General features: G+C 34.4%; 2 protein-coding genes across 2 annotated transcripts; both read right to left on the minus strand.

The window, feature by feature from the left end:
• Positions 1–14,993: 14,993 nt before the first annotated feature.
• Positions 14,994–15,358, minus strand: LOC120125781 (receptor kinase-like protein Xa21). Its single transcript, XM_039144124.1, has one exon. It carries the CDS (start codon positions 15,356–15,358, stop codon positions 15,002–15,004), a length of 357 nt encoding a protein of 118 aa, XP_039000055.1. The 3' UTR covers positions 14,994–15,001.
• Positions 15,359–15,438: 80 nt separating this feature from the next.
• Positions 15,439–17,959, minus strand: LOC120125782 (putative receptor-like protein kinase At3g47110). The gene has a single exon (XM_039144125.1). It carries the CDS (start codon positions 17,935–17,937, stop codon positions 15,439–15,441), a length of 2,499 nt encoding a protein of 832 aa, XP_039000056.1. The 5' UTR covers positions 17,938–17,959.
• Between the last annotated feature and the right edge of the window lie 4,226 nt (positions 17,960–22,185).

The following is a 22,185-nucleotide window of genomic DNA, read 5'->3' on the forward strand; positions in this document are numbered from 1 at the left end:
ATATACCGATAGGATATCAGAATTTAGAATCACTATTGGAAGAGTTCAATAACTGACAGAATCATCAATTATTCAGAATGAGACTTGAGTTGATAAGGAAGAAATGAAGGTTCCAGACATTTACAGTCTATGTCAATCTATTGAATTATCGAAATAACTCAACCAGAACAATTCCCAAAACTAATGCTTGTTGACCGGTTCATTCTTTTTCTTTCAGGTATTCACTCTTTAATAACAACAAATAATGTCCATAAATCATCTTTTGAGTCATCGCTGAATGGGTCTTCCAAGGGTCTTTATTTCATTTCCACGCTTCAAAGATATCATGAAATGCTGACGTACTTGATTTTTGGTTCATAACCCATAGTAATTGTACACTATGTAAACTCATCAGAGTTTCCAGACTTATCAAAATCACTTACTTAATTCTTAGTCATTGAAGTTACTTATTTCACTTAGTAGTCAAGTCTATCTCAGTTACTTTAGATTTTTCCAAAGTAATTCAAACGTTTCTGAATTTTGGATACGTATTGTACTTTCATTTAGTTCAATTTGGTCTTCATGGTTGATTTGTCAAACTAGTATCCACTTCCTAGTACTGATTGTTATTTAAAGTTGAGCTGAGCTTAGTACTTCCAAAATTATCATCGAGCCAAACTTGAGAAGACGGACACGCATTCAAGTAGTATCTATGTCGTTCAGGTTCTGACATATCATTACGGTTGATCGGCTTACTTAAGTTGTTCCATAACTTTTAAGGGTAGTACAACACCCACATTTACTTGGATTCCTTAATTAATCCAAAACATCTACTTAGTCTAGGCTATAAGGGTATTTTGGTCATTTTGGTGCTCAGTTGTATTCTATTAATTTCAGAGCTTGAGAATATTCAATCATTCCTGAGTTTGGTGATATTCTTGGTCATTTCTATTCCAGGGGTATTCTGGTCATTTTACAGATATGGTGTATTTCAATCTTTTCCTTCCATGTCATCTTATTATTTAATTCAAACTTATCATCTTTTTCAGACCTTTCGAACAATTCTGACAAAAGAGCACCCTCAATAATTTATTCTTAACTCGGAGATTTTCAGGTCAATTGTCTTCTCAGAAGTTACCAACAGGTTATCAGGAATTTTATGTACAAAGACATGATCTTAATAATTAAATCTGTAATTTATCGAGTTAAGTATGAATCCTTAAAGTACTTTCTCATTCAGGGTCAACTTGGACTATTTTACCTCTCAAGGGCATTTTTGTAATTTCTTAACTAGATAACTTCGGTATTAACTCTTAACGAAAATAATTATAATTTAGAGATCCTATGGTTAATTACTTTCCCGAACATTCTTTTATCTTGAAATGATTCCGTTAACAAACTTCTAGCATCTTGATAAACCCTTATGGTGTTAAAAACCAGTTATCCAAATCTTCTAAGCAAAACTAGCATTTCCTTATGCACATCTGTAATTTTATCGGGTCAATATGTCTTTTCAGAGTTATTAACCAACTTCCAGGGACAATTCTTGTCATTTTACAACATAAGGGTATTTTCATAATTTTACCCTACCGGAGTATTTGCATAATTTCCCATCCAAGTACCTTTGATGAAATAAAATATTTGTTACAGATCCAAGCTGATTCCTTTATCACTAAACACAGAACTTGTACTTTTAATTCTAATAATCCCTCAATTTCTTATAAAAGTCATCTGAACCATAATCAGTTACCGAATTTTTATCGTATTCGGATTTAGTGTAATACCCCAAAAATTTAGACAATGACCAAAATGAAAATTTTGAAAGTTTGATGGTCAAAGTAGAAAATTGGGAAAAAGTTTAGGGAATTAAGTAATAAATTTCCTAAAAAGAATTTTATTCCATAAATATATTGTTTACTCTTGAGAGTGGAGTTTTATAGAAATCATATTTATGGATTTGGAATTTTAGTAAAGAAAAATTATAAAGGGTTAAAGTCCGATAAGGAATCGGTAATTCCGATCGAATTTGAATGTTACAAAAATTTGAAGGATGTTATAAAATGGTTGAAAATATTATTTTAATATTTTTGGATCAGAGAAATTTGGTTTGGAATTGTGCTATTTTTCAGATTTAACCGAAACAGTGGAATTTAGTGACTAAAACGTAAGATTTGACAATTCAAGGTGAATTTCAGAAATAAAAGTCAAAATAATTCATGTTTGACTTTGTAATATGATAATGATCAGATTTCTTGGTTTTATGGTGAATATGGAAATTCATTAATGGCAAACATGGAAATTCCTATAGGATTGAATAAAAAAAATGCTATCATAAAATATATTGCCATGTGATAGATTAAATTATCATAAAATATCAATCATGGAAGAACAACTTCATCTTCTTCTTCATCCATGACCGTCACCCTCAAGCTTGCAAGATAGGTATTCTTGTTTTGAATTTTGAAGCAATCTTGTTGAGAATTAGACTTCGGTGTGAATAGGAAAAATGTTCTACGTTCAATTCTCTACGTTTTGACATGAATATTACTAGGGTTTCATGTTCAATTTCATCTTGTGTTGATGAAGGGGATGTTGATTCTTGTGTTTTATGGTTTTGAAGAGTTAAGTGATTTTAGAGAATTGATTGTAAGAATTGATGAAGAACCTAAGAATGAAGTTAAAGAAAACAGTTTGGATTTTGAATCTACGGTAGGTTTGAAAATTTACCAGAAATTATATAAAAATAATTTCGAGGTTATTTTTATATATTTGTGGGCATTTATCGATCTAGTTTCGTTTAAAATAAACGGAGATCAATTTCAAGGTGTATTCAAAAAGATATGAATTTTTAACCAAGGAAATGTCAGAAAAAAATCGGACAGCAGATTCTGCAAAACAGATTCTGTTGATCAACTTTGACAATTCACCATTAATTGTAAAGAATGAATTAGAAGGAGTTCTTTATATGGATAGATTCGTATTCGAGTATATTTTTCAACGGAAGAAACAGAATTAAATTCAAGTGTGTACATCAGTACAGAATACTGATTCTTTAAAGGTAGTGCGAGTTGTCTGAATTTTGAAAAAATTGATGGGTTGTTATGTAAGTATTATATAATTGATGTATTATGCTGGAATTTTTGGTATTAAGAATCTATGTGAAAAAATGGTGAAGGACCATTTTATGTAATTGGAAAAGTTGATGTCAATTTTTTTAAAAAAGAATTATTAAGTGTTAAAGATTTGGTAAAAAATGAGTTTCAAGTGTATTATGGATTTTTTATGGGATGTGTTATGTTAGTACAATACTAACATAAATATTGTTATGAATTGTGATTTTATACAGATTTTTATTTAAGTGTGATTGAAGGAAATCAAGTATAAAAGAGATTTTGTGGATCGTAGTAAGGCATACATATTGTGGATTATATAAAGTGTCAAGGTGAGTGCAATACATGCATGACATGGTACATAGATGTTTTATGCATCGTGTACATAGATGTTTTATACATCATATGGAAGACTTGCGACAAGTCGACTTTGTTTTATCAATTTGAGATTTGATATGGAAGTTATTTTGGGTATGAACTGCCCTGATGTTTATACATGGTTATACGTTTCCATGGATGATTTAATTGATGACTATATGCCTAAATATATTATTGAGGTTCAGTGGTATTAATGGCATGCCATAGAGTCTAGCAACTACATAATTAAGTAGTACTATAGTGTCAAATAAGATACATAGTACAAGTTAAGTGGGTAAAACCCGACCTCAACACTACGGTGCATTATTAGGTGAGCGAAGCTCGACCTCAGTACTTTTGTGCACTATCTGACTCCTATACCGGGTTCCTCATAGATTGAGAATTGTGGGCAATAGTTGTGATAAAATGATTTATTATATTATGTTGTTTTGACTTTGGCCCTTTAAAAAAATAACATTAAATTTCATACATGATTTGTATTGCACCTTTATGGTTTTAAATTTGTCTCACTAAGTATATACCTAGCGTGTGATGATTTTCACGCGTAGGTAAAAAGCCCGTATAGGAATAGAGAGTTCAAGGCACCATCAAGCATCAAGAAGTATAATTCTTTATCAGTAAGACATCCTAATATGTAATGTAGACTTAATTAGTGGCATGTAATTATTATGTTTGATTTGCTTTGATGAACAAAATTGAAAGAAAAATGGAATTTTATGAACTTAAAGACATCCTAATAGTAACCACGTTTTAGCAAAATTTTCAGAATATAAAAGGGGAATCGATTCCCCCAACAGGGAACCGATTCCCCCACTGTTCACGGGTACTATTCACTAATCATATAAAAAAATCTATTAAATTAAATTGGTTACAACGAAACATTATTTATATGATATGGTATTTTTATAATATTATTTACCATTTTAAGAAAAAAAAATTTAAATCATTTTTGAATTATAAAATGGTTTTAGAAATTCGGATAACATTTATAATCTGTATAGGTATAATTATACGGATTATGGTTGTTACATTTATTCGCATCAGAGCTACCTGTTTAGCCGATTCTAGGACTAAACCGAGTTGTTTTGAATTCAAAAGTATATATATGCCACTAGGATGTCAAAAGTTACTGATAGTTGTATATATACTGTGATGATGCTTATTAGGAATAAAGTTAATCTTTACTAATGGAAGATGATTTTGACTGTGTTCAGATGTCAAATCATCAAGAATCGAGTAGGGCAGGCGAGCATGTTACTCCTGTTCAGAGTGGGAGTAATGAGGTGAACCAGAATCCACCTAATGCTCAGCCGAATGTAGAGTTGTCTAATATGAATCAAAGGGATATGCCTGTACAAGATCGGGGATTGTTTTTACAAGCACTAGACATCATTATTAACCGTCGAACCCCAGTGTCAGTTCTGAAAGAAATGAGGAAGATGAGAGCACTTGAATTTCAAGGTGATTCGAATGCTAATCCGATAGCTGCTGATTTCTGGTTGAATGATGTCAAGAATATGCTCAACGGGGTTCCTTGTGATGATCAAGGAAAGTTGGATGGAGTTGTGTCTCTACTGATGGAGCAAGCCAGTGTGTGGTGGAATACGGTCGTAGCACGAGTTTCCACTGAGCAGATTACATGGGAATTCTTTCTGAGGGAATTCAAGGAAAAGTATATTGGGGACGTGTTTGTCAATGAGATGATGCAACAGTTCCTAAACTTAAAGTAATCCGACAAAATAATTTATGAGTACGAATGTGAATTTCACAAGCTGAGTCGATTTGCTTTGGAGTTTATTCCGACTAAGAAATCTAGAATTGATAGATTTGTTTCTGGATTAGATTCTCAGTATAAGAGAATTTTGGTTTCCCATCATTGTACTGCTTTTCAAGAAGTAGTTAACAAGGCTAAAGCTATGGAAAAAGTTGATCTTGATGATTTAGAAATGAAGAAAGAACAGTCAAATAAAAGGTTTGGAAATTCCTACTCTGCACCATTTTCCAAACGTAACAAGGGTCAACAACATAAAAGTTATGCTTCTTCTGCAACTTCGGGCAGAAAAGGATTTGCTGGAGGAAAGTCCAAGCAGACCCATACAACTTCAGTAAATACTAAAGGTTCGAAAGTTCGTTATAAACCAAAATGCGAGTTTTGTGGAAAGAATCATTACGATCAATGTCGACTCATGGAGGGGAAATGTTATCATTGCAAGCAAACTGGACATTATAGAAATAAATGTCTAGAATTATATCCAGAGCAGTCAGTATCTACATCGCAACGCGGTGGAAGTAAAAAGGGTAGCAAACCAGAAACGTCTGGGGTGGCATCTAATCGTGAAAGCAGAACTACTGCAAGAGTTTATCACATCAAGACTGATAATGATAGAGATGCTCCTAAGATTGTAGCAGGTAGCTTTTATCTCTTTGATGAACCTGTTTTCGTATTGATTGATCCTGGTTCTACATACTCATATATTAGTACAAAATTGGTAAGAGATAGGGGAATCTTTTTAGAACCTATTTCTAGGGATATTGTGGCAATCGATCCATTGGGCCATAGTGCGAACATTTGTCGGATTAGTAACAAATGTCCGATAAAGATACAAGGAGTGGAATTTCCTACAAACCTATTAGAATTGCCTTTTGAGGAATTCGGGATAATCTTGGGCATAGATTGGCTATCGTCCTACTGTGGTTGGGTAGATTGTCATTTGAAGATATTGTTTTTAAAGGATTCAACGAGTTCAGAGGTAATATTTGTTGGAGAAAGGTTAAATCCCTTATCCAATGTGATTTTAGCTTTTACTGCTAAGAAATTTTTGTCTTGGGGATGTCATGCAATTTTAGCAAATGTGTTGGATACCAGAACTGTAGAAATTAAGTTGGAAAGTATTCCAGCTGTGCGAGAATATCCAGAGGTGTTTCCGGACGAGCTACCTGGATTACCTCCAGATAGAGAGGTGGAGTTTGGGATTGATGTATTCCCAGGTGCAGTACCTATTTCAATGGCTCCTTATCGAATGGCCCCAACAGAGTTAAGAGAATTAAAGGCTCAATTGCAAGAGCTACTAGATTGAAGATTTATAAGACCAAGTATTTCACCTTGGGGTGCACTGGTGTTGTTCGTGAAAAAGAAAGATGGATCAATGCGTCTGTGCATAGATTATCGATAGTTGAACGAGGTGACTATAAAGAACAAGTATCCTCTTCCGAGGATTGATGATTTGTTTGATCAACTTAAGGGAGTAGTTGTTTTCTCTAAGATTGATCTTCATCAGGATATCATCAGTTAAAGATTAAAGAGGAAGATGTTCGAAAGACAGCTTTCAGAACACGGTATGGACACTACGAGTTCGTAGTAATGCCGTTTGGGTTGACAAATGCTCCAGCAGCATTCATGGATTTGATGAATCGAGTATTTTAACCTTACTTAGATCAATTTGTGGTGGTCTTTATTAATGACATTCTAGTATACTCAAAGACAAAGATAGAACATGATGTTCATATCTTCGTACTATACTCGAAATACTTAATGATAAAAAGTTATATGCCAAACTGTCAAAGTGTGAGTTTTGGTTATCTAAAGTTTCTTATCTTGGTCATGTGGTCTCGGCTGAAGGCATAAGAGTTGATCCTAAGAAAGTTCAAGCAATATTGGAGTGGAAACCTCCAAAGAAAGTTACAGAGGTCCGAAGTTTTTTGGGACTTACTGGTTATTATCGAAGGTTTGTGAAAAACTTTTCGATGATTGCTTCTCCTTTGACCAAGCTCTTGAGAAAGGATGTTTCATTTGTTTGGACTGAGAAATGTGTAAGAGAATTTTGAAGCTCTAAAGAAGATTTTAACGGAAGCACACATGTTGGTACAACCGGAATCGGGTAAAGAGTATGTGGTGTATAGTGATGCATCTCATAATGGTTTGGGTTGTGTAATTATGCAATATGGTAAGGTGGTAGCCTATGCTTCTCGACAATTAAAGATGCACGAGAGGAATTATCCTACTCATGATCTTGAGTTTCCAGCGGTAGTTTTTGCTCTAAAGATTTGGCGTCATTATTTGTATGGTGAGAGATGCCACATATACACGGATCATAAGAGCTTGAAATATTTGTTGACTCAAAAAGAGCTCAATTTGAGACAGAGAAGATGGATAAAACTTTTAAAGGATTATGATTTGATCATTGATTATCATCCAGGCAAAGCAAATGTTGTAGTATATGCACTTAGTCGGAAAACTTTTGCAGCTTTGCGAGCTATGGATGTGCGACTATTGTTGAAGGAAAATGGTGCATTATTGGCTGAATTAAAAATAAAGTCGATGCTTTTGGATCGGATACTAGAGCTACAAAGGAAAGATGACAGATGCTTGGAAAAGATTTCACTAGTAAAAAAATGTGAGACTAAGGATTTTGAAATCAAGTCAGATAGATGTATGTATTACCGAGGTAGAATCTATATTCCACATGATGATGAGTTAAAGAAAGACATTCTTTCTGAGGCACATTATAGTCCACTGACTATGCATCCAGGTGGGAGCAAAATGTATCATGATGTAAAGAGTCGATTTTGGTGGTCGGGTATGAAAAGAGCCATTTCTGAATTTGTTGCGACATGTCTGACTTGTCAGTGAGTGAAAGTTGAACATCAGGTGCCTTCGGGATTGTTATAGCCAATTTCTATTCCAGAATGGAAGTGGGAGAGAGTTACTATGGATTTTGTTACCGGGCTACCATTGACATCAAATAAGAAGGATTCCATTTGGGTGATAGTTGATCGATTAACTAAATCGGCACATTTCATTCCGGTGCGAATGGACTACGCCTTTGATAAATATGTAGAGTTGTATATCAAGGAGATAGTTCGGTTACATGGAGTACCAGTATCAATCTTATCTGACAGGGATCCAAGGTTCACTTCAAGATTTTGGAATTCTTTGCATAAAGCTTTGGGTACTCGATTGAATTTCAGTACGGCATTTCATCCACAGACAAATGGTCAGTCTGAGCGAACTATCCAGATATTGGAGGATATGTTGAGGGCTTGTGTGATTGATTTTGAAGGATCTTGGGAAAAGTATTTGCCTCTAGCAGAATTTGCTTACAACAACAGCTATCAATCGAGCATTAAGATGGCTCCTTACAAAGCTTTATACAGAAGAAAGTGTCGGACACCATTAAATTGGTTCGAGTTGAAAGATCAAAATCTTGTTGGTCCTAATTTATTGAAGGAGGTTGAGGATAAAGTGAGAATAATCCAAGATAATCTCAAGATTTCAGCTGATCGTCAGAAGTCTTATGTAGATTTTAAGAGAAAATAGATTGAATTCCATGAAGGCGATAAAGTGTTTCTTAAAGTATCACCTTGGAAAAAGATATTTCGTTTTGGGCGTAAGGGAAAATTAAGTCCAAGATTCATTGGACCTTATGAAATATTAAAGAGAGTTGGACCGGTGGCGTATCAGTTAGCACTACCTCCAGAATTGGATAAGGGTCATAATGTGTTTCATGTGTCGATGCTTAGGAAGTATCGATCAGATCCTTCACATGTCATTACACCAGAGAAAATTGAAATCTGACCAGATTTGACTTATGAAGAAGAACCAGTTCGGATCTTAGCTCGAGAAATCAAAGAATTGCGTAGCAAGACAATTCCCCTTGTTAAAGTACTTTGGCGAAATCATAAAGTCGAGGAAGCTACGTGGGAAAGAGAGGAGGACATGAGGAAGCAATATCCTCATATATTTTCATAGAAAGTTTTAAAATTCGAGGACGAATTTTCTTAAGGAGGGGAGAATTGTAATACCCCAAAAATTTAGACAATGACCAAAATGAAAATTTTGAAAGTTTGATGGTCAAAGTAGAGAATTGGGAGAACGTTTAGGGAATTAAGTAATAAATTTCCTAAAAAGAATTTTATTCCATAAATAGATGGTTTACTCTTGAGAGTGGAGTTTTATAGAAATCATATTTATGGATTTGGAATTTTAGTAAAGAAAAATTATAAAGGGTTAAAGTCCGATAAGGAATCGGTAATTCCGATCGAATTGGAATGTTACAAAAATTTGAAGGATGTTATAAAATGGTTGGAAATATTATTTTAATACTTTGGATCAGAGAAATTTGGTTTGGAATTGTGCAATTTTTCAGATTTAACCGAAACAGTGGAATTTAGTGACTAAAACGTAAGATTTGACAATTCAACGTGAATTTCGGAAATAAAAGTCAAAATAATTCATGTTTGACTTTGTAATATGATAATGATCAGATTTCTTGGTTTTATGGTGAATATGGAAATTCATTAATGGCAAACATGGAAATTCCTATAGGATTGAATAAAAAAATGCTATCATAAAATATATTGCCATGTGATAGATTAAATTATCATAAAATATCAATCATGGAAGAACAACTTCATCTTCTTCTTCATCCATGACTGACACCCTCAAGCTTGCAAGGTAGGTATTCTTGTTTTGAATTTTGAAGCAATCTTGTTGAGAATTAGACTTCGGTGTGAATAGGAAAAATGTTCTACGTTCAATTCTCTACGTTTTGACATGAATATTACTAGGGTTTCATGTTCAAGTTCATCTTGAGTTGATGAAGGGGATGTTGATTCTTGTGTTTTATGGTTTTGAAGAGTTAAGTGATTTTAGAGAATTGATTGTAAGAATTGATGAAGAACCTAAGAATGAAGTTAAAGAAAACAGTTTGGATTTTGAATCTACGGTAGGTTTGAAAATTTACCAGAAATTATATAAAAATAATTTCGAGGTTATTTTTATATATTTGTGGTCATTTATCGATCTAGTTTAGTTTAAAACAAACGGGGATCAATTTCAAGGTGTATTCAAAAAGATATGAATTTTTAACCAAGGAAATGTCAGAAAAAATCGGACAGCAGATTCTACAAAACAGATTCTGTTGATCAACTTTGAAAATTCACCATTAATTGTACAGAATGAATTAGAAGGAGTTCTTTATATGTATAGATTCGTATTCGAGTCTATTTTGCAAAGGAAGAAATTGAATTAAATTCCAGTGTGTATATCAGTACAGAATATGGATTCTTTAAAGGTAGTGCGTGTTGTCTGAATTCTGAAAAATTGATGGGTTGTTGTGTAAGTAATATATAATTGATGTACTATGCTGGAATTTTTGGTGTTAAGAATCTATGTGATAAAATGGTGAAGGACCATTTTATGTAATTGGAAAAGTTGATGTCGATTTTTTTTTAAAAAAAAAGAATTTTAAAGTGTTAAAGATTTGGTAGAAAATGAGTTTCAAGTGTATTATGGAATTTTTATGGGATGTGTTATGTTAGTACAATACTAACATAAATATTGTTATGAATTGTGATTTTATACAGATTTTTATTTAAGTGTGATTGAAGCAAATCAAGTATAAAAGAGATTTTGTGGATCGTAGTGAGGCATACATATTGTGGATTATATAAAGTGTCAAGGTGATTGCAATACATGCATGACATGGTACATAGATGTTTTATACATCGTGTACATAGATGTTTTATACATCATATGGAAGACTTGCGACAAGTCGACTTTGTTTTATCAATTTGAGATTTTATATGAAAGTTATTTTGGGTATGAACTGCCCTAATGTTTATACATGGTTACACGTTTCCATGGATGATTTAATTGATGACTATATGCCCAAATATATTATTGAGGTTCAGTGGTATTAATGGCATGCCATAGAGTCTAGCAGCTGCAGAATTAAGTAGTACTATAGTGTCAAATAAGATACATAGTACAAGTTAGGTGGGTAAAACCTGACCTCAGCACTACGGTGCATTATTAGGTGAGCGAAGCTCGACCTCAACACTTTTGTGCACTATCTGACTCCTATACCGGGTTCCTCATAGATTGAGAATTGTGGGTAATAGTTGTGATAAAATGATTTATTATATTATGTTGTTTTGATTTTGGCCCTTTAAAAAAATAACATTAAATTTCATACATGATTTGTATTGCACCTTTATGGTTTTAAATTTGCCTCACTAAGTATATACTTAGCGTGTGATGATTTTCACGCGTAGGTAAAAAGCCCGTAGAGGAATAGAGAGTTCAAGGCAACATCAAGCATCAAGAAGTATATTTCTTTATCAGTAAGACATCCTAATATGTAATGTAGACTTAATTAGTGGTATGTAATTATTATGTTTTATTTCCTTTATTGAACAAAATTGAAAAAAAATGGAATTTTATGAACTTATAGGTATTTTCGGAGTTACTATAGCAATGAACAGTAACCACGTTTTAGCAAAATTTCCAGAATATAAAAGGGGAACCGATTCCCCCCAACAGGGAACCGATTCCCCCACTGTTCACGAGTACTATTCACTATTCATATAAAAAAATCTTTTAAATTAAATTGGTTACAACTAAACATGATTTATATGATATGGTATTTTTATAATATTATTTCCATTTTAAGAAAATAAATTTTAAACCATTTTTGAATTATAAAATGGTTTTAAAAATTCGGATAGCATTTATAATCTATATAGGTATAATTATACGGATTATGGGTGTTACATTTAATGTAAAAATTAATTAACTACACATATGAGACCAATATTATCTTATTCATGCATTTACCAATATCAACATATTCTAATAAGCATAAAGATGTAGTAAAGTATTACCTCGATGTTCGTGCAATACTGATCGACCATTAATTTCCATTCGAACGTCCTCGATTCTTAATTCAACTTCTAATAATTCCTTAAATACATAACAATATCATTTTCATAAAAAACGAGGCTTAATTCTGAAAAACGGATCGAATCGGATGATAAATCAGTGAAAAACAGCTTACTGAGTTCGAATTTGGTGAAACGGACCCCAAAAACGGATTCAAGACGTCAAAAAATTTCAGGATAGGTATACCCAGAAAAAGTCAACGACCGTTCAATGGCCGGTCAACGCGGGTCAAAGTTCTGGTCAACGGTGGCCAATGACGGTCAACGGTCAATGATTTTACACAAATATCACCCTAACAGAAATTAATTACATATTAGGCACCAGTTTAAAAATATTTACAAAACTAGCACCCAAGTTTTTTTCCGCGCGTGCAGCGTCGTGGGGTGCCAAAAATTCCCGGAAAAATATCTAAAAATTATTTTAAGGCATTTTGAGACACTTTCCAAGCTTGGTTCACAATTTTGAACGGCAGAGAGCTTGATTCCGAAACATCGAAAACTTTGACTTCCTCACCCCTCTACGCGCCGGCGACGACGGATACACGGAGGACACCGGTGCACTCGGAATGATGCAAGGAACACAATGGTGCGGGAGGTGTCGAAAACGAGTGGCCGCATTGACGTGAATCGACGAAAAACCAACGAAAATTTAGTTAACATCGACGATACTTCCGACTGAAATTAACGACAAACTACGACGATTCACGAGGAAAGGTTTTAGGGATTTTGTTCATCGGTCGACAACGAACACAATAGTAGTTTCAGTTCGTCAAACGGAGGCCAGACGGTGAGTAGATCGGAGATCAAAGTGAGTTGACTAGAGGAGAGAAAATGAATATTTCTGCAGAAAAACATACGGGAATAGGGGCTTATAATTCACTCCAAAAGAAAATGGTTAAATCATGAGCTTAGTCACTGAATTTCCTGTACTTCTTAAAATGGTATTCTAACTTTGCAATTTTTACAATTTAATCCTCAATTTCTTTCAAAATACCAATTAAATTCACCATTTTATAATTTCTAAAATTTTAGCCCCTAAGTTGGGGTGTTACAATTTCAATTTTGTGAACAAATATATTTGATATTTAAAGATTATATTATTCAAAAATAATTTGAAATTTTGAATATGAATCAGAGAAAACGAATGTATAAGATAATAAAAAAACCTAGTTAACTATAAGTTTATGCACTTTAATAGGGATATATATACACACGAATTAATACAATTATATTATATTAGTGAAGAATATTTAATTTATGGATAATAAAAAATTGAAAATTTTCCCAATGGAAAGGCTGAAATGAAATATTTCTTTTGAATAAAAATTAAAGATAATCATGCTTTGAATAAATACTTTTAGGATCATAATCATGTTTGTAAAGAATACTTTTAGGATCTTCTTGGAAGATCATAACCAAGAAAGATTCAAAGATTTCAATCCATCAATTAATTCATGTACGCTTCCGCAAATCTAGTTTATTTTATTCTTGATGATTTGGCATGATTAGATCCTAGTTAAAATTTATTATGGTTTGGTTCTAACAAGTGGTATCATCACCTCTTCATGTTGAATCAATAAGAATCAATCGGTTTTAGGGTTATAGTTATAAGATTAAATTCTTGTATAAAATTTTGGTATAATTCTTAAAAGTTATAATTATATAAAATTTAGGGTTTATATTTTTATAAATTTATTAAATATATTTAGAGAAATAAATTTATTTATTTATTCTCTTAAATTAAAAAAAATTAAGAACCAGTAAAATGGTGACTTGGATAGTGGGCACAAATGAGTCTGAGATATGAATTAAGAGGATTAAATTTATATCTTAATTATAAAAAAAGGGAAAAGATAACTTCTAATGCATGAATTTAATATATTTTTTATTTCAATCCTTTTAATCTCAGATTACCATGTCATTGAAAAAACTAAAATGGAAAATTTGCCAAGTTCAAGTATGAAAAGATATAAGAAAAAAATAGGGTTCAAACTCTAGATATTTGTCAGTTTTTTCAAGCTGATATATAAAACTTGAGACTCAGGACATAGTCTAAGGGGACTTGTCCCCTTCAAAAAGGGTAAAATTACAGTAAGACCCCTTTAAAATTATAAGATTACAATTTATATAATGAGTATTTACCTATGCAGTTTTCTTTTTCTATAGGAAGAAGATTCCTCTTTTCTACCTCCAAGAGTCATTGAAACGTTCAATACTAGCGACTTATAGCCTCCACTATTCATTGTACGTCTAGGTCTACGTCTTAAGGAAAAGTGATTTAACACTAAGGTTCACATTGACATAATATTCATTCCATATTATAATGTAGTGGTCTCTAAGAAATAGATCAACTTGTATTATTTTTTTTTTGTCAGAGAATTTTTTACTTCACGAGAAAATATATCTTCTTAGAATATCACAATAATAAAAAAAAGATACAAGTTCATTATGTTTATTATGATTTGGTTTTAACATATTCAAGATCGAGCAATTATTTCTCTAGAATGTGATTGTGTTGTCAATAGGTTAAGGTCTAATCAACCTTAGAAAAAGCTAAGTGAACACAACGATCAAACAACCGAAAAACGTGCTAAAAAGAAAAAGAAAAAGAATACAAACCGTCCTTCAGCGGTTATTTAGTAGGTTCGCTTTCTAACCTTGGAATTTTTTTAACATTTTAATTATAAAGGCTAAATTTAAAATTTAATTATTGTGGAAGGACTCGTTACATATTTAAACCCGACCTATTAAGATCGTTGAATGAGTTTTAGAATACAGACATATGACTGCTGTACGCCATTGACAACACTAAATTAAACCTGGATTTGATGCAGTGTTGCCTTAATTGCATGCAATTCAGTGACAACATCCTCAATCTTCATTCTCTTGTCAGGAACTTCAACAGAGCATGCAACTCCGACCTTAGTGAACCAAACCAAACAGTCCAACATGTTCTGATCTCTTGTTTTCTGACTTTCCTCGTTGATTTGTTCAAGCAATCGAGAATCTAAAATCTCCTCCAATTGTTCAGGCAATGCCTTCTTACATAAACTATGAAGGCTTATCCCATCGTCGAACAGATCATCTGTCGGTCTCTTTCCGGTGATCATCTCCAAGACGATAATCCCATAGCTGTAAATGTCCCCTTCGGGGGATGTCGGAAAACCCATTCCGCATTCTGTAACGATACGGTTACATAATAGGAATACATCACAAAAAGGTCTATGTATCTTAAGGGGGGGAAATAAGATCAAAAGATATGAAATTTACCTGGGGCGAGATACCCGATCGTTCCTTTGATGATTGAGGAAGTTGATTGCTTGTTGTCCAGATTACTTGCAGCATAAGAAAGGAGCTTAGCCATGCCGAAGTCACTGACATGTGCAACCATGTCATCATCAAGAAGGACATTGGATGGCTTTAGATCCCGATGAACAATCGGTGTTCGACAATGGCGGTGAAGGTAATATATTGCATTTGCAACATCTATAGCAATGTTTAACATTTGAGCAAAGTCGAGATGACGTGAGAGACCTTCAACATGATCATGATGAAGCCAACTCTCTAAACTTCCATTCGCCATGAATTCCAAAACTATAGCCTTGAAATCATTGCCTTGGAAGTCTATGCTTGAGCAACAAGTTATCAGCTTGACTAGATTCCGATGTCGAACGTTTCTTAAAACCTCACATTCAGCTATGAAACTCTTGACAGCCCCGAGGTTTTGAAGGTTCTGTACTTTGATAGCAACGGGGTTTTCTTGTCGATTAAGAAATCCTTTATAAACAGACCCGAAACTTCCCTCACCAAGGAAGTTCAAGGCTGAGAAACCGTTAGTGGCTTCAACAAGTTCCTTGTATGTAACTTGAAAGAGGCTAACTTGCTGCTTCAAAGACAGAGGAATCATTTCTTTTTGCAATTGTTTTCGCCAACAAAGGATGGCAATGAATGCAACCGAAGCCGAGGCAAGCGAAAGGCTGATCATGATAACGACAATGGATTTCTTTGATAAACCATTTCGGTTTTTCATTGCCTTCTTATCGAAGCATTTCAGAAGCTCTATTTCAGGGATTCCCCCACAAAGATCCTTATTCCCAACAACAGAGAATCGACTGATATTCTTGAAAACCCCTTCTTCCGGAACTTCACCCTCCAATTGGTTGAAAGAAAGGTTTAAATTCACCAAAAAAGGAAGCTTTTGAAGTTCAAGTGGTATCGTGCCAGACAAGTTATTACCGGACAGATCTAAGATTTCGAGACCTCGTAAAGAACCAAGAGCTCGAGGAATGCTACCTTGAAAGTAGTTTCCCTGCATTCGCAAGATTCTTAATTCAGAAATCTCACCAAATTGCTCAGGAATTTCGCCTGAGAAATTGTTGTTATCAACATATAATCCTACAAGATTCTTTGAGTTACTAATATCTGATGGAAAGCTACCATTGAAAGAGTTGTGGGACAAATTCAGAGTAATCAAACTTTGAAAAGCAGCAAGCAGCTGATCAGGTATGGTACCGCCGAGTTTATTTAGAGAAAGATCCATCTTCTCCATATCTTTGCATCCCCTGAGTGTCGATGGAATCCTTCCCCGAAAATTGTTACCGTTTAAGTAAAGGTACAACAATCGAGAAAGATTGCCAATGGAGGATGGAATTTCACCAGATAAGTGATTCGAAGAGATGTCAAACTGTCCAAGGTTCTGAAGATGTCCAATGGAAACAGGAAGTTCGCCTGCAAGCAAGGTTTCCCCTAAATAAACATCCGTAAGCCCATAAAGATTACCAATTCCTCGAGGAATGCTTCCAGAAATCGGATTCCCTCCCATGTAAAGAGCTTCAAGCTTGGATGATAAATTTGCCACAGTGTCCGGAAACATCCCACCTAATCTATTCCCATGGATGATCAAATATAGCAATCCAGTGCAATTTCTTAGAGAAGAAAGAAAATCCAAGTCCCCTGCTATCCCAAGTTCGAGATCGTTATTGTGAACGTCGAACAGCAAAAGATTACGAAGCTTTCCGAGATCGTCGGGAACTAATCCACTGAAACCATTTGAGTTGATGTCAAGCCGCTTTAGGCAAGAGATATTAACGACTGATCTCGGAATCCTTCCAGTGAATCGGTTTTGTCCAAGAAACAGAGTGTCAAGGTTCGGAAAAGCGAAACCGAGCCGAGGTGCAAGGCCACCAGATAAGTTATTTCGAGCCATACTAACATGTGTGAAAGAGGAAGGATTGTAGATAGAACTAGGTATGATACCGAACAGGTTATTATCAGCAATGGAAAATATTTTCAAGCTCGATAATCTACCTAAAGCATCGGGTATACCTCCTTCCAAATGGTTATATTCTAGTCTGAGATAGTCCAATGATGACAAGTTTCCCAAAGAAGATGGAATTCCCACAACTAAATCATTTCTAGCAACAGACAGTTTGATCAGATTCTTCATATTATCCCCCAATCCAAAGGGAATTTCTCCAGAAAGACTGTTATAACTTAAATTAAGAAATACAAGGTTTGAGCAATTGCCAAGTTCCATAGGAATGTTACCTTGGAGATTATTCTGGCTTAAATTTAGAGAACGAAGCTGTCTCAATTGTCCGAATTCAGTCGGGATACTGCCTTGCAAACTGTTATTGAATAGGCTAGCCTCCCTTAGGAAGCTCAAATTCCCAATTGATGGAGATATGGAGCCGCCAAGTTTCATACCAGGCAGGCTCAAACTGATGACCTTTGATGCCGCCGACCACATCGAACGCCTTGCCACTCACAAAAATGGAGAGAAGCATTCCATGAATGTAGACCACCAACAAGCTGATCCTTGAGAGCAAGCAAAGCTAGTCTGTCTGTTTCGTTCCCCATGGCCGCCATGCCAAGCTTGAAGGAAGTAGATACCAATGTGATCACTGCAGCAATGCAAAGCAAGAAGCTAATGTGGGCAATACAATTGATTTTCAAGCTTGATTTCTCCATTATCAGCTGTGATTTCTTTCTTTCTTCAAGGTTTAGCAACAAGTCTGATTACAAGCAAAGAATGGTCCATTGACATTTTTCTAATTACTCATTAAAGTCACAATCAAAGAGAATTTAGATTCAAAACTTAGAGACAAATTACTGGCAAAAAGTCATATATCATTTTCCCATTATTTCAATTTCCAAAGTAGTATGAATACAAATCTGGACTTTAATGTTAAATCACTTTTCCTTGAGACGTGGACCTGGACGTATAATGAATGGTGGAGGCTATAAGTCGCTAGTATTGAACGTTTCGACGACTCCTGGAGGTAGAAAGGAGGAAACATTAAAAGGTTTTTTTTTTATAGTCTTGTTCACAAAGTTTAAATATTAAAATTATATATAATAAAAATATTTAATAAATTTATACCTTAAATAATTAATTGTCTAATTGAAAATATATTATAAATGATCCAAATGAAGAAAACCTATTATTTCAAATATAATTCTATCCAAATGAACATAAATTAGCAAATATTTAAGTGTCATTACCACTACTTTAACAGACAAATATTAATATTAATATTAATATTTTTTCCTTATGAAAATAAGAACAAACCAAGTATAATCATAAAATTCCAGAAAAAATTATTTCGATAATAGTTCTTCAGTTTAGTCAATCTGAAAATATGAATTGATGATAATATTAAACATTTCGATGACTCCTGGAGGTAGAAAAGAGGAAACATCTGTCCATAGAAAAAAAAAGGTGCTTAAGTCGTTTGTAAGTGGATCCATGATCCATCTGTTTACTTGCCTACTCGCTCTTGCTATGGGGCGAAGAAATTGACATCAGGCCCCGGTTATATACAACTTTTCAACGTCTTGGAACTTACCCCACAATTTCTCTAAATTTTACTTTTCTCCCCTACAATATATCTTGACAAGGGTATTTTTGTAATTTTACCCCATAATGCTATTTTTGGTAAATTTTTATCCAAATATTCCCAACATTTAACCTTTAACGAGATTAATCAAAATTTACGAGTTATGAGATTTAATGATTTACTAATTAAATCATTGAACTAAGATTTGTTTCCGATCTGTCTACCAATTTCTTTTTCGAGCCGTCAGAGTCTTATACAGTGTTCCATCTTTATTCCAATATCTGTCTGAGTCCAATGATAATTAAATACACTCATTTATATTCATGCATTTACCATTTATTAATTCGTTCCAAAAAGTATACAAAAGGTAGTAGAGTATTACCTCGATTATCATGCTCCATCGATCAAACATTTAAATTTGATTCGATCACTCTCAAACTTGAATTCAACGTACAATAATTCCTCAGATATATAGCAATTTTACGTCAGAAACTGGACTTAATTGAGAAACTAAATTGAATCTGAAGGTAAAACACTGAAAAACGGCTTACCGAGTACGAATTTGGCTAAACATACTTCGGATTCGGACTCAGGACGTCGAAAAACATAAAATAGGACTTTCTGGAAAATTTTCCTTTTTTGGTCAATGTAATCGATCAACGATCAGATCGGACAATGTCAATAGTCAGACCGGTCAAAGTCAACGAGTCAGGTCAAAGTCATCGGGTCGGATCAAAGTCAAAGAGTCGGGTCGGGTTGCCTTGGTTCGAGTCAAACAGACCCGGTTCAGTCCAGGTTGGGCTGGTTCAGACCGATCCAGATCAGTTCTAGAATGTTTCCAGGGCAGGGTAGGAAGCCCTCGCTCACGCAGAGGCACGTAGTGGCATGTGGCAATAGCGACAGGCTTGGGGTGGTCGGTCGATTACTCCACTAGCATCTACACACCATTTCAGACCAAAATCAAACAAAAAAATCAACCAAACAGAGCTAAATCAACCGGAAACATTCGGGACTTAACCACGCCGGCGATGGAGGGAAATCGGCGATGACAGCCTCACCCACTGGTCGGGTTTTGATCGTACGGAGCTTGGGAGTCTTCCTAGGGTGGCGGTGAGGCGAGACGACGACAGAGGCGGTCGGAATCGACGAAAATCGGGGATGGGGGTTTTTGACGAAACCTTAACAGTTCCTTACTGACTAATGATGGCACCTTTCGACTAATTGGTTGAGGGGTTTCGTTCGGGCGATGATGACGTCTTCACTAGGACGAGTGATGATGTGTAGCGCCAGCCGGAGGAGGGAGAAACGAGGAGGAAAGTGGTGGGTTGGTTTTGAGGTTTATGGATTACACGGGTTCACTAATACCTGGGAAAATGGGTTTTAGTTTTTATTTTTGGTTCAGATAGGTTATGGGAAAATTATAGGTCTAGTCCCTAAATTTCCCAAACTTTCAAATTTAACTTAGAAATCTTTAAAATTATTCATTTTAGTCCCTCAATTAAATACAATAAAATCTAGCACCTAAATTAAGGTGTGACATTAACTCTCAAACCCTATTTCTGATTTCACATACCATAACTTGATATTTTTGATAAAATACAGTTTAATTAAAAGTATCCGATTTTAGGTGTTCCAATCTCACCTTAAAAATGATTGGTGGTGTTTCTCATCTTTTCATAAAAACCTTTTATTTTCCAAAAACTCGGATCGGTCTTCATATCGAAAATCAGTTACGACACATGTAAAAATTAAACTCCTTAATCATATTTATTTGAATTTCAACCCTAAAACATGAACTCTAAACTACAAATTTAAAAAAGATAAAAATTAAACTCATAAATCATATTTATTTGAATTTCAACATATATATAATTGTGAAATCAATTGAGTAGTGATTTTAGTAGTAAAAGAAAATATTGTTCGTTTAAAGGACATAGATTTAATTAGTTGCGTTTATAGGAAGTATATGCGTTGATAATAAGTTAAAAAAATAAACATATGATACCTTGTAATCATCCAACTCATATGTATCGATTTTTTTATAATTTACTATTAGTATGTTATTTAGTACAACATTATTAAATACAATGTCTGAAATCATTTTCTATTATGAATATGTAACACTTAATTCGAAGACGATGAATCAAACTCGGTTCAATATGTAAACCTTCAAGAGGCATTATCATCATTAAAGTTAGGATGAAAGCCATAGCAACTAGTTTTGCAAAAAGGAACAGATTAGGGTTCATTTTGGAGAGGTTCTTTTTAGAACTAATGAGAGGAATTGGCGACGATGTTCACTTGGCTACTGGCTCTTGCTATGGGCGTACTCATTGAAGAAATTTGATCAACTCATCCAGATCTGATATTCCATTTAGAAGAAGCGAAACAGATCCCTTTCTTCCAAGATTTGATATTCCCTCAGTGACAATGGAACAAGTCTGCCCCGATTCAATCTTCCCTGAGTGATGGCAAAATGGATCAACATCCCCAGATCTGATATTCCCTGAGTGAAAGCGAAACAGGTCCCTTATCATATTTCAAACCATGAAGTTGACCGGATGAAAAACACATTGTCCCTTCGTCTTTGCCCTATTCTTGTTGACTCAAGAATGAGCAAAGAGGGGCAGCTGTCGACACTCATTTTTTGTCTCATTCGATATTATTATTATTATTATTATTATTATTATTATTATTATTATATTATTATTATTATTATTATTATTATTATTATTATTATTATTATTCAGATCCAAGTACAGCAGCCCAAAATCAGACACAATTACATAACCCAAAACCCGGAGCCCAGAGACAGATCCAACCCCGGTTCGACCCGACCCGAGACACGTTTTGAAGCCCAAACCCATCAGGGTTTTCCATCTTAGCTCCTGCCACACTGCAACACCCATGCTGCCTCACCTCTACATCACCAACCGAACACCATGCCTCCACCAACTCACTATGCCCTGTCATGGCAAAAAATCAGTAAGCAAATCCACAAACAATCCCAAGCGAAAACACACGCAAGCTTCCTATTTTGTAAAAAAATTCATAGCAAAAAGCAAAAAGAAAAAAGCAAGTAATATATGTAAAACGTGGGTTATATAAACTCAAACGAAATCTGTAATAGAGGTTCCACTCTTTTGGATTTTCGAAAT

Source organism: Hibiscus syriacus, unplaced genomic scaffold, assembly GCF_006381635.1.
Source record: "Hibiscus syriacus cultivar Baekdansim isolate YM2019G1 unplaced genomic scaffold, ASM638163v2 tig00110443_pilon, whole genome shotgun sequence".
Lineage (NCBI taxonomy): Eukaryota > Viridiplantae > Streptophyta > Magnoliopsida > Malvales > Malvaceae > Hibiscus > Hibiscus syriacus.